This window comes from Micromys minutus, assembly GCF_963924665.1.
Source record: "Micromys minutus genome assembly, chromosome: 28".
Taxonomy (NCBI): domain Eukaryota; kingdom Metazoa; phylum Chordata; class Mammalia; order Rodentia; family Muridae; genus Micromys; species Micromys minutus.
In genome coordinates this window covers 18,553,649-18,567,266 of record NC_137963.1, presented here as the reverse complement: position 1 = coordinate 18,567,266, position 13,618 = coordinate 18,553,649, and the positions used below count along the sequence as shown (strand labels likewise).

Genomic DNA, 13,618 nt, shown 5'->3' with positions numbered 1-13,618 from the left:
AAGCTCTTCCCCACTTTCTCTTCTATTAGTTCAGTATATCTGGTTTTATGTGGAGGTCTTTGATCCTCCTGGACTTGAGCTTTGTACAAGGAGATAAGAATGGGTGGATTTGCATTCCTTTACATGCTGACTAACATTTGTTGAAAACGATATCTTTTTTTTCCCATTGGATGTTTTTGATTTTTTTGTCAAAGATCAAGTGACCATACATGTGTGGACTCATTTATGGGTCTTCAACCCTATTCCATTGATCTACCTGCCTGTCTCTGTATCAATACCATGCAGTTTTTATCATGTTTGGTCTGTAATACAGCTTGAGGTCAGGGATGGTGATTCACTCAGGAGTTGTTTTGTAGTTTATTATTATTATTATTATTATTATTATTATTATTATTATTGAAGACAGTTTTTGCTGTCCTGAGATTTTTGTTATTCCAAATGGATTTTCAGTTGCTCTTTCTAACTCTATGAAGAATTGAGTTGGAATTTTGATGGGGATTGCATTAAATCTGTAGATTGCTGTTGGCAAGATGGCCATTTTTACAATGTTGATCCTGCCAGTCCATGGGCATGAGAGATCTTTCCATCTTCTGAGATCTACCTAAATTGTTTTTTCTTCAGAGACTTGAAGTTCTTATCATACAGATTTTCACTTACTTGGTTAGAATTACACCAAGGTATTTTATATTATTTGTGACTATTGTGAAGGGTGTCATTTCCCTAATTTCTTTCTCAGCCTGTTAATCCTTTGGGTAAAGAAAGCCTACAGATTTTTTTAAGTTAATTTTATATCCAGCCACTTTGCTGAAGTTGTTTATCAGCTCTAGGAGTTCTCTGGTGGAATATTTTGGGTCACATAAGTATACTATCATTTCATCTGAAAATAATGATATTTTGGCTTCTTTCTTTCTATTTTGTATCCCTATGACCTCCTTTTATTGTCTAATTGTTCTAAGCTAGGACTTTCAGTAATATATTGAATAGCTAGGGAAAGAGTGGGCATCCTTGACTACTCCCTGATTTTAAGGAGATTGCTTCAAGTTTTCCACCATTTAGTTTGGTTGGCTACTGGTTTGCTGTATATTGCTTTTACTAAGTTTAGGTATGGGCCTTGATTTCCTGCTCTTTGCAAGATTTTTATCATAAAGGGGTGTTGAATTTTGTCAAATGATTTCTCAGCATCTGAGATGATCATGTGGCTGTTTTCTTTAAGTTTGTTTATATAATGAATTATGTTAATGGACTCCCATATACTTAATCATCCCTGCATCCCTGGTAAATGATTGTTTTGATGTGTTCTTGGACTCCATTTGCAAGAATTTCATTGAGTATTTTGCATTGATATTCATGAGGGAAGTTGGTCTGAAGTCCTTTTTCGTTGTAGTATCTTTGTGTGGTTTAGGTATAAGTGTAATTGTGTCTTCAAAGAATAAATTGGGTAGTGTTGCTTCTGTTTCTGTTTTGTGGAATAGTATGAAGAGTATTGGTATTAGACCTTTTTTGAAAGTTCGGTAGAATTCCACACTAAACCTATCTTGTCCTGAGAATAATCACTTCTCTTTCTTTAGTGTTTATGAGACTGTTTAAATGGTTTATCTGGTCTTGATTTAACTTTGGTACCTGGTATCTGTCTAGAAAATGTCCATCTCCTCCAATTTTTCCAGTTTCGTTGAATATAGGCTTTTGCTTCCTTGACTAAGTTGTCATCAAATAACGCATTGTTCAGCTTCCAGGTGTATGAAAGCACCATGTATATGTGGGTTTTCCTGTTGTTTTTGTTGTTATTGAAGACTAGCCTTAGTGCTTGGTGATCTGATAGAATGCATGGGATTCTTTGCATCTGTTAAGTCCTGTTTTGTAACAGATTATATGGTCAGTTTTGAAGAAGGTACCATGAGGTTCTGAGAAGAAGGTATATTCTTTTGCTTTGGGATGAAATTTCTATAGATATCTGTTAAATTCATTGGGTTTATAACTTATGTTAGTTTCATTGTGTCTCTATTTAGTTTGTTTCCATGATCTGTACATTGAAGAGAGTGGGTGTTGAAGTCTCCCACTATTATTGTGTGTAGTACAATGTATACTTTGAGCTTTAGGGAAGTTTCTTTTATGACTGTGGGTGGCCTTGTATTTGGAGCATAGATATTCAGAATTGAGAGTTCATCTTGATAGATTTTTCCTTTGATGAGTATGAAGTGTCTTTCCTTATTTTTTGACAACTTTTGGTTGAAAGTCAATTTTATTTGACATTAGAATGGCTATTCCAGCTTATTTCTTGAAACTACTTGCTTGGAAATTTTATTCTCAGCCTTTTAATTCTGAGGTAGTGTCTGTCTTTGTCACTGAGAGGAGTTTACTATATGCAGCAAAATGCTGAATCCTGTTTATGTATCCAGTCTGTTTTTCTATGCCATTTTATTGGGGAATTGATTCTGTTGATTTTAAGAGATATTAAGTAACAGTGACTGTTCTTTTCTGTTATTTTTGTTGTTAGAGGTATTCTGTTTGTGTGGCTATCTTTTGGGGGGGGGGTTGTTGCAAGAAGATTACTTTCTTGCTTTTCCTAAGGTGTAGTTTTCTTCCTTGTGTTGGAGTTTTCCACATATTATCATTTGTAGGCCTGGATTTGTGAACAGATATTGTGTAAATTTGGTTTTATCATGGAATATCTTGGTCTCTCCATCTATGGTGATTGAGAGTTTTTCTGGATATAGTAACCTGGACTGACATTTGTGTTCTCTTGGTGTCTGTATGATGTCTGTCCAGGATCTTCTAGCTTTCATAGTCTCTGTTGAGAAGTCTGGTGTGATTCTGATTGGTCTGCCTTTATAGGTTACTTGACCTTTTTCCCTTATTGCTTTTAATATTTTTTTCTTTGTTTTGTGCATTTGGGGTTTGACTATTATGTGATGTGAGGAATTTCTTTTCTAGTCCAGTATATTTGGAGTTCTGTAGGCTTCTTGTATGTTCATGGGCATCTCTTTCTTTAGGTTAGGAATGTTTTCTTCTATAATTTTTTGAAGATATTTTTACTGGCCCTTTAAGTTGGGAATCATCTATCTCTTCTATACCTATTATCCTTAGGTTGGTCTTCTCATTGTGTCCTAAATTTCTTGGGTGATTTAGGTTAGGAGCATTGTGCTTTTTTGCATTTTCTTTGACTATTGTGTCAATGTTTTCTATGGTATCATCTGCACCTGAGATTATCTCTTTAATCTCTGGTATTCTGTTGGTGATTCTTGCATCTAGAACTGATTTCTTTCCTAGGTTTTCTATCTCCGGTGTTGTTTCTCTTTGCAATTTTTTTTATTGTTTCTATTTCCATTTTTAGATCCTGGATGGTTTTGTTCAATTTCTTCATCTGTTTGGTTGTGGTTTTCTATAACTCTTTAAGAAAATTTTCTTTTCCTTAAAAGTTTTCTCTTTAAGGGCTTCTACTTGCTAATTTGTGTTCTCCTGTATTTCTTTAAAGGAGTTATTCATGTCCTTCTTAAAGTCCTCTTATCATCATCATGAGATGTGATTTTAAATCAAAATCTTGCTTTTTTGGTGTGTTTGGATATTCAGTACTTGCTATGGTAAGAGAAGTGGGTTTTGATGGTGCAGTTTGTCTTATTTCCTGTTACTTAGGTTCTTACACTTGCCTCTCGTCATATTGTTATCAGTGATGTTAGTTGGTCTTGCTGTCTCTGACTGGACTTTGTCCCTCCTGTGGGCCTGTGAGCCTGTGATCTTAGGAATGAGAGCACTCCTGGGAGACCAGCTCTCTGCAGTCAGGTTTTGGGTCCTGATGACTGTGGTTTACCCAAGCTCTGGGTGCAGATGGAGACCAGAAGCTCTATTTTAATTTTAGCATTTGTATTACTTTCTTCAGGATTATTAACTTGTGCTTGAACTTTGCCCCTCATTTCATTATGCCTGTTTCTTTGTGCCTTATATGTTGAGGCTTGTGCTATCTTTTTCATTATTGTCTTTCAGTGGGATTAATCACCTAGTTACTAAATGCATTGGATTTATTAACATTCTTATTCTCTATGGTCTATGAATTTATGGATTAGTGCTCCTAATTATTCTTCCTTTATAATAATTCTTCTCTTTTCTAGTAATTTTGAAGACTTCCCCCAGAAAGCTTCCCAGATCCTTCTTCCTAATAAAGACGTAATAAGCAAAATTTTGAGCCTCAGTCTGTAATGTTTTAGAGTCCAATCCAGGTTTAGTCCCATAGGCACCCAAATTCTGTAGTACTGTGACTGCCTTCCTCTTCTCATGGGGAGGGGCACATTACTCATTGTTTACAAGCAATGAGCTACTCATTCCCAATGCCAGGTAGACTATCTATCTATCTATCTATCTATCTATCTATCTATCTATCTATCTATATCTATCTATCTACCTACCTGTCTGTCTGTCTGTCTGTCTGTCTGTCTGTCTGTCTATCATCTATCTACCTACCTATAGATATCAGACCTCAGTTGCTGTTGAGAGAACTGGGACTTGACAGTCCCTGCATATCTTGTGTTTGGTCTATCTTCCTGTTGGCTGAGGTATTAGTTCAGTGTATACATTATCTCTACATTGTGAACTCAGCATTGTCACAAATATAGTCTTTGTGCTATGTTTACATATCATCATGTACCTTTGGTCCTAGCCAAAGATGCTGAGGTTCAATTCTATCCTACAAAACTTTTATTTCACAGAATGAGAAGTGAGGGCATGCATTATTTTCAAGGGAGTCAAAGGAAGTGCTAGTTAAAGGTGTTCTCTTTATCCATCTAGAAAACAGAATACTTCAGCTGTCTTGTTTTGATACTATAAACAAAATGCAAGTACAGGCACATGCACACAATAGCATCCTGTAGAGCACCCAGAGCCTCCTGTTGCTTCTGTGCTGTCACTGTGAGCAGCATTGACTTGATCGGAGTCACTGAGCTAAGAAAAGGACCAGGAGATGTGGAACTTCCAAAGTGCTCATGTTCAAAGCGGCTGGCTCACACATCTCAGATTCTCTCCCCTCATGGTGTGACCTCAGTACTTTCCTCTTGCTCAAACTTCTCTAAAATATCTCGCCACACTATCCCCCACAGCCAGGAGGACACAGTTGGCTTCTCCTCCAAGCCCTCTCTATCTTATTTATGACCTTTGTTCTCATAAAAACTCCTTCCCAGAAACAGGAAGTCTCGGTGCCATCCAGCCAGGAACAGGAATGTGTATTTCAGCTCTTCTGAGACCTCAACCTCACTGGTGGAATCCCTGTTACGTCTTGGCTCATCTCTCTCTTGTAGCCAGAAGAATGCACGCTATCTGCATACTTCTGAAGTCTGCCTAATTCTGGTTCTTCATACACTCGCTCCACAGGGTCTACATGACCTGTAGGATTTTAACAAGTTTATCCCTTTATTTCTCTCAGGGAATCTTTACTTTCTCTCTTCCTGCCTGACCTTTGATAGACCTTCCAATTTCTTTCCCAACTGATGAACTAATGAATCAACCCCACAATGCACATACACAGATGGATTTGAGGAGATAGATCTTAATGAGAAAAAGAATACAAATCAGTGGTGAGTATTTGTGATTTTCAGGGACATCAGCTGGCTGACTAAATCACAGAACAACAAGTGAAAACACACGCAGACTTGTGTTCACAGAAAGAAAGTGCATATAATGCTTCTTTTCTTTAAAGTTATTAGACCCATCATGCATGTGAGTGTATTCAGTGTCTAAGGAGAGCTAAGGAAGTTCCTAAAATTAGCAATCAGAATGAAGAGCTGCAGCTATTATATCTAGAGACATCAAACCCCAATTAGACTTATTTTTTTAGTTCTTGCCCAGTGAATGGAAGTAGGAAACAGGTCTTATGGGGAGTAATCATAAGGGGAATGATTTAGAATATATGCTTCCCTTTTTCATAAAGAATTGGTCAAAATGGGCTGCTGACATGGTCCTGAGTTTCCTATAAATGAACATATTGAAGAAAATAGTTGATTGCCGTTGAACTTGGATGTGGAAGGAGAGTGGGTACACTTTATAGTCAGGGTGGCACTGGCTGTCCAGCCTAACCAGCCTCCCAAGCTAGTCCAGAAAGCTAAGGGCAAGCCATCCCTTATACAAATGGCGAAAGACTTCTTAAAAATTACGGATTTTATTTTTCAATGAGTAACAGTTCTATACTTCAGAAAAAAAAAAAGCAAAAGAAGTTGGTTGCTAACCCTGGTTCTAACATTATGCCTTCCCCAGAAGGTTTAAAAAGCTATTTGGAAGACAAGACAGATCATAACACATAAAGCAATTAGATGAGAATTTATCAATTAAATCCGAATGAAGGCCATGAGGTAGGATTTTCGAAATTGGCAGATGACAAGTTCAGAAGTCACTTGGAATCACCATGGACACATGGGTCACATGCAAATTTAGGACAGCAATCTGTCCTTGAAATGACCACCAAACTGCTCCACAGGGTGCGTACAAGTTTCAGTAGGTTCTCACAGAGTGATCTTTCATATTTTTCTCTAAGATAACCTCAGTTGTGTGTGCATGTATTTTTACGTGTGTGTATTAACGCCAAAGCATGTGAGACATTTGCATCTATGCATAGAAAGGCATTTTATAGTACACATATAAAGGGGAAATTCCTAGCCCTACCTCTAAGCTTGTGTTTTAGAAAACATCAAATCTCAGACACTGTTGCATCTCTGGTTGGTTCTGTTTAGTGGTAGTGTGTGTGTGTATGTGTGTGTGTGTGTGTGTAGGAGGCTGTCCTTTCACAATTTTCAGGCCTAATCTGGCTCGAAGAGGGATCTGTATTTATCTCTTTTATTAATGTCTGTGATTCATGCAGGCACTCTTTCTTCCTGGATACCATGGAACACACCTAAATTCTCAGCACTCACGAAGAGAAGACAGAGGTCCAAGCATAGCGTATGATGCAGAGTGAAACCTTGTCTCAAAACAAAACAAACAATAAAAATGCAACAAAAACAAACCAGGGAAATCTACACTTTCTAAGTTTCCAGTATAGAAGAAACTAATACCCCCCCTTCCCCCGTGCTTTATCTGGCACTGTTAAGAATGCTATAAAAACCCAATTTCTTCATCTAGACTCAAGGTTCATTTGACAGTAAACCTCCAAACATTTTTTTTTTTGTAATTGACATCAATTTATAAATTAGTAGTGGCCTCTAGCCTGAATTCTTTTTTTTTAAACGACTTTATTTTACAAAACAAAGATAAATGTACAGATTTTAAACATTTTTTGCTTAAAATTATACATTTTTGTCAGTAATGTTTTTTCAGACATTGAAATAATTTTTACATAAAACCATGTGAATATATTTTTTTCGTCAGAACTTGATTTTTTTCAAGGGCTTGACAGTATGCATTGAAAACCTAATGGTTACAATAAGCGTAAAGTACATGCAAAACAAAACGAAACATGGAAATAGTCAAAGTCTTCTTGTTTTGTAAATATATGTATATATTTTTTTGTTTTCTTTATTTCTTGGACTTCATACAGTCTGTGAGTTGTTTCTGGGGGAGTGCAAGCCTCTGGGGTTAGCATCCCACTATCAGTGACTGCATATTATGTCTGTTCTTTTGTGACTGGGTTATCTCACTCAGGATGATATTCTCTAGATGCAGCCATTTTCTTAAGAATTTGGTTAAGTCATTGTTTCTGGTGGCTGAGTAGTATTCCATTGTGTATATGTACCACAATTTTTGTATCCATTCATCTTCTGAAGGACATCTGGGTTCCTTCCAGCTTCTGGCTATTATAAATAGAGCCGCTATGAACATTGTGGTGCATATATCTTTGTTGTGTATTGGAGTGTCTCTGGGGTATATGTCCAGAAGTGGAATAGCTGGGTCTTCAGGTAGTACTATATCCAATTTTCTGAGGTATCGCCAGACAGACTTCCAGAGTGGTTGTATTAGCTTGCAACCCCACCAACAGTGGAGAAGTGTTCCTCTTTCTCCGCAGCCTCGCCAGCATCTGCTGTCATCTGAGTTTTGGATCTTGGCCAATCTGACTGGTGTGAGGTGGTATCTCAGGGTTGTATTGATTTGCATTTCCCTGATGGCTAAGGATGTCGAGCACTTCCTCAGGTGTTTCTAGGCCATTCGGTGTTCCTCAACTGAAAACGTTTTGTTTAGCTCTGTACCCCATTTTTTAATAGGGTTATTTGATTCTCTGGTGTCTAGCTTTTTGAGTTCCTTGTACACCTTGGATATTAGGCCTCTATCTGATGTGGTGTTGGTAAAGATCTTTTCCCATTCTGTTGGTTGCCGTTTTCTTGACGATGTCCTTAGCCTTACAGAAACTTTGCAATCTCATTAAGTCCCATTTGTTAATCTTTGATCTTAGAGCTTGAGCCATTGGTGTTTTGTTCAGGAAATTTTCTCCTGTACCTATGTGTTCTAAGGTTTTCCCTACTTTCTCATCTAATAGTTTCAGTGTATCTGGTTTAATGTGGAGATCTTTGATCCACTTACACTTGAGCTTTGTACAAGGAGATAAGAACGGGTCTATTTTCATTCTTTTGCATGCTGAGTGCCAGTTGGACCAGCACCATTTGTTGAATAGGCTGTCCTTTTTCCATTGAATGTTTACTGCTCCTTTGTCAAAAATCAGGTGACCATATACATGAGGGCTCATTTCTGGATCTAGCCTGAATTCTTGAAGCAAGAAAATAAAACTAAACGCCACTGACTTCCTTGGTGAAGACAGGAGAGGTCAGAGAGAGTCAAATCAAATTGGAGATTTTATATGCGTTTGACTTTAAGGAGATTTGGTCTGAAGGACTGAATGGAGACATTAGTCAACGTGACACCAGGTTACAGCAGAGGACTCCATGTCTGAACCTCAGTCAGGGCACTGCATACCTGGCTCTGTCCTGGTCCTAAGTCCCTGAGTATTAGATGTTTTGCCTTGTTATATATGTAAGATATCTCCAGTCACACTGATGATGTTCAGTCACTGATACAGGAGCATTCTCAGGAAGTGGTGTGTGAGTGACATATACGGGAATACCCACCATCTCTGAGGCACAGTACAAGCCGATTCCTGTCAGAAACAGTGGTTACCAACAATATCACTGTTTCCCCAGATACATGCCTACTGCAACTGGCTTATATTTAAGTAAATCTAAAAAAAAAAAAAAAAAAAAAAAAAAGGTCTGAATGATTGGAACCCTTGAGAGTTTTTTTGTGATATGGTCATAGTAAATGCTTTAGAAAGACTAATTTTTTTTTTATGTTTTATTTTCCCTTGGTTAGGGGTTTCTAAAAGAGTATATAAATTCCCCATCCTTTCTTTCCAATTTGGAGAGTTTTTATGTGTTCTCTCTCTCTCTCTCTCTCTCTCTCTCTCTCTCTCTCCCCCTCTCCCTCTCTCCCTCTCTCCCCCTCCTTTCATTTTCTCTCAGCACAGGCTTGGCTAGTCTGTTCCCAGAATGCTTTGTTCTTCTCCACTCTCTGAGCTGCCTGGGGGGGGGGGGTAAATGAGAGCTGCAGATCTTTGCTGGTGGTAGGCCCTGGTTCTGCAGAAAACCCCCTAATCCCCTGTTTACCACAACAGGAGTCTATTGCCATAGAACTGATAGCTGAGATCCCACAGTCCACAGCGCTGACTTCACAGCAGGGCCCGTAAGATGAGAAGCCAAGCAAGCAAACAGAGGGACAGAACTCACTAGAATAGTAGGGACTCTGTTGCCCTGAAATAAAGGGGGGTTTGTCTTTGTCCACATTAAAACACAAATGCATGAGTGAGCTCCATCTTCGAGTACGCTGTCGTTTATTTTCTGTCTAATACTGCCTGACTGCAGCGGTGATTTGGAATCTTACGCCATGGGATAGTTTGGTCGCAAAGAAAGGTCAGCACTTTCCCTCCGTGGCATTTGTTTCTTACTGGAATAAGAAACAAGTAGATTCTTATTAGTTTATTAATCGTTCACAGTGGGTGTGCTGCGATCTCACCATGCATTGTTTTGTTTCTGTTTGTTGTCTGTGTGTCCGTTTCCTCCTGTTTCTATTAACAGAAGACGGTGAACCTGAGCAGGACGCCGAAGGTATTTTCCCCCCTTCTTTCTGCCTTGCTGCTGCTTCTTAGATGCACGGTCTACTTTGGTTGCTTATTTCCTGACCTTACGTCCTATTATTTTGTCAAGAAATGACAAGTGGCCCGCGGGAATCAGTCACAGCACTAAACAGAGAACTTGAAGGTGGGGCTGCTTTCTTGTAGAAGCAGATTTACAGACCACTCAATCAGATCTCCTAGAAGAACACTGAATCCAGAGACCAGTTAGAATTGCCCGTTCCAGATTCTAGACTCACAGCATGAGAGTCAATAAAAAGAACAGAGAAGAAAACTAATCCATACATAGTTTGGGCTTTTAAATTTCCGTATTAGGAAAACTGCATTAATGTTTGTATCTTTGCCCTGACACGGTAATTGGCTGAGGCAGCCTTAAGAAAGAGAGCTTTCATCTGGTCCAGAGAGCCAAGGGATGCAGACCAGTTTGCCTGTGGCAGCTCCATCTGCAGCTGCAGAGGTGTGAGATGAGGGGACCATGCATCACAGTGGATCAGGAAGCAGAGAGCCTGGACCAGTATCACAAATGTGTACTAATGCTTAACTTAAGGTCTGCCCCAGCAACCCAGTTCTGCTAGGTAACCTATATGTCCTAAAGAATTTATAACTTGTGGTTAAGAGCATCATTGGTTTTACAGAGGGCCCATCATTCACATCGGGAGGCCCACAGCTGCTTCTAACTCCAGCTCCAGGAGATCTGATATCCTACTCTGGACTTCCTTTAAAATGGAGACCATAAGACTGATTATAAATCTGAAAGTAATGTGAAACACGAATGTGGCAGGTGTTCAGGGTGGGCCTGGGTTTGTTAGAACTATTTCGATGTATCATCCCTGACTTTCAGATAGAGCTTCACATTTGCCCAAGAGACAAAAACCCAAAACATATGAATAGATTCTGTATGAGAAAATCCTAAGGTTAAACATGGGCCATGTCTTTTTCTTTCATAGTGCTGGTGATTACTACCATACCTGCTCAGGGGAACATGAATGAGGAAGAGTGGAGAGTGAATTAAATAGTGATAAATCAGATTATCTATAGCAAGAGAGGTTGTAGAATATCAGAATAGTTGTAGAATTTTCCCAGATCACTAAATAATTTCAAACTCCTATTTATCAGTTTGCTTGTTCACTATAACAAAACATTTTCTCACGTGAAAGCAAGTGATAAAATAAAGACATTTGATGCACATTTCTGGCTAAGTAACAGATCTCACTGAGCTTCTCTGATGGTACAAAATGCATTCTCAGTTTGTGACTACCCACCAAAACAATGGGATCTGCTATCGAACTATATCCAAGTTCATTCCTGCAGGGGATAAAGTTAGCCTGACCTTTATTTTTGGTCGCAGCTGCTGGGACTGGTGTTGATGATTGTTAAATGTTTGGAATTTCTCTCAGCCCACCTTCACATTTAGAACTGGGAACAAATACAGATGAGCTTTCCTGCCTCTTCTGCCTTTCCCATGTCACATCTTAATGTGCCGGCAGAGAAGTCCTGACCCTGGCAAAACATCTGGTAAACTTTCATACACATATCAAGCTCTTTCCCTTCATACAGGTAGGATAGGCAAGAGAACGCTGGTCCAGCAGGGCTGACTTACAGAAAGTATAGATAACTTCCTTTGCTTTTTCTCACCAGAAAAGCTTACTTGCTCACTCACTCACTCTCCTACTCATCCACTCATTCATTTAATAAGTGCTTATGATTACTTCCCCTATACAAGGCAGGCTAAATCTAATTATACACAGTGCCCTGCATCTGCATAGGTCAGACTATAGTGATGAGCAAAGCCAAGGCAGATCCTGATAATGTTTGCATCCTGGGAAGAGGGACAGTCACAATACAAATGAATAAAGGACCCACAGTTGTCCAGTGGTGATGTGTGCTGCATGAAATATAACCAGAGCAAGGGGTATGAAGGACACCGTGAAAGCAAGACATTTATATGAAACCCAAAAGGTATGAATGATGCTTAGATCCTCCTTTGGGGTAGAGGAGAAATGAAAGGGTGAAATGACTATCAATACTACCATGGGAAGGCTGAGTCTTGCCTTCAGAGAGAATTCAGGAGTGTGGGATAGACCAGCTTCATTGTAATCTCCAGTCATTTTTTTTCTCTTAACATACTACACTTAATGACGAAGCCCACTTTGGAGAGAACAACTATTAGCCGTTTTATAGTTGGAGCCACCTGTGTGGCCAACAGTACCCATCATGTGTGCCCAAACAGAGCCCCTAGAAAGTTCTGGATCAGGCAGGATAGGGAATCAATTAAGTTCAGCATCATGGTGAGCTTTGCAAGAGTTGCTGGCTGACTGACTCCCTATCTCACTTTAAGCTTAGCTGTGTTGTGCAATATAAACCATCAAGGGTTTCGCAATGTGCCTAAGTGGCAATCCATACAATGCAATAGCCGCCAAAAGAAGAAGAAAGGCTGTAGATCAGAGCACAATAAACCCACCCTGGTGACTACATTCCCAAGAAGAATTTGAAGTTCCTGAATCCGAACATGTGCTTCTATAAATCAAAACAGGAGGAAGAATCTAGATTCCCCATTTCTCTAGTTTGTTTAATTGCGCTGGTCTTCATCCAAAAGGCCCTCATTTCAAGTCCAAGGGCTCAGCCAAGTCATTTGAACACTTCTGCAATAAGACTGATACCAGCATGATTCAACTCCTCGTTTCTCGAGGACCGTACTGTTCTCAGTGCTCCGAGACAGTGGCTCCACGTGCTTCTGATTATAATGACTCAACTCAAAGCCTGCGGTGCCAGCCCCTGTACACATTATCCCAGCCACGTGTCACAGATGTGTGGCATAGCCTAGGCCTTCTTTACTATCACCAGAAAACAAGAGCAGTGTGTGGCTAACCCCTGCCAGGAGGCCAGTCAGCCTGGATTTGGCTGTCCAAAGAACACAGCCTGTGAGCTCTGACTCGGTGGGGAAAATAAGAGTCCAAGGTGAGCTCTTAGATGACATGGCTCTTAAACCTCTTTCAGCCCATAGCAGATTTCTTTCCTCTTACTACTTATTGATTGAGGCAACTATAAACTTTGCCATTTTAAGTTTTCTGCATTCTGAGTTTGGCAGACATGGTCTCCAGGGTATGTTGCTCACTGTGTTCCTGAACTCTGATTTTTGTTGGGTGTTTAGTTAGATCCCAGGACATTCTAAAGCCATGTTTTTATTGTTGTTGTTATTATTATTATTATTTTTTAGACATCATCTTATGTAGTTCAGGTTGGCCTCAAACTCCCATGTAAGCAGAAGACCTTGGACCCCAATCCTCCTGCCTTTGTTTCCCCAGTGCTGGGATTACAGGCATGTCCTACTCCATCTGGTTTATGTGGTGCTGAGGACTGAACCTGGGACTTTGTATAGCCTAGGAAATCACTCTACCAAGTGAATAATACCTCTAGCCCTCAATCTTAGTTTTAAGAGACAGATTCAACTGCATGTTAAACATTCGTATTTTTTAAGTACTGTTGTCTTGGAATGCAACATTTTTATTATTTTTCTGTCCTCTGTTCTTT

General features: G+C 39.4%; 1 protein-coding gene across 5 annotated transcripts in view; it reads left to right on the top strand.

Annotated features, from left to right (window-relative positions):
- MUSK (muscle associated receptor tyrosine kinase) overlaps positions 1–13,618 on the top strand; it is a 98,026-nt gene that overhangs the window by 39,877 nt on the left and 44,531 nt on the right. For 3 of the 5 annotated variants that reach the window (XM_080940030.1, XM_080940028.1, XM_080940027.1), the window contains one exon: positions 10,032–10,061. The exons of the other annotated variants lie outside the window; for them this stretch is intronic. In XM_080940030.1, the coding sequence (XP_080796156.1) occupies positions 10,032–10,061 (30 nt within the window). The remainder of the gene's footprint in view (positions 1–10,031; positions 10,062–13,618) is intronic. 5 annotated transcript variants of the gene reach the window in all.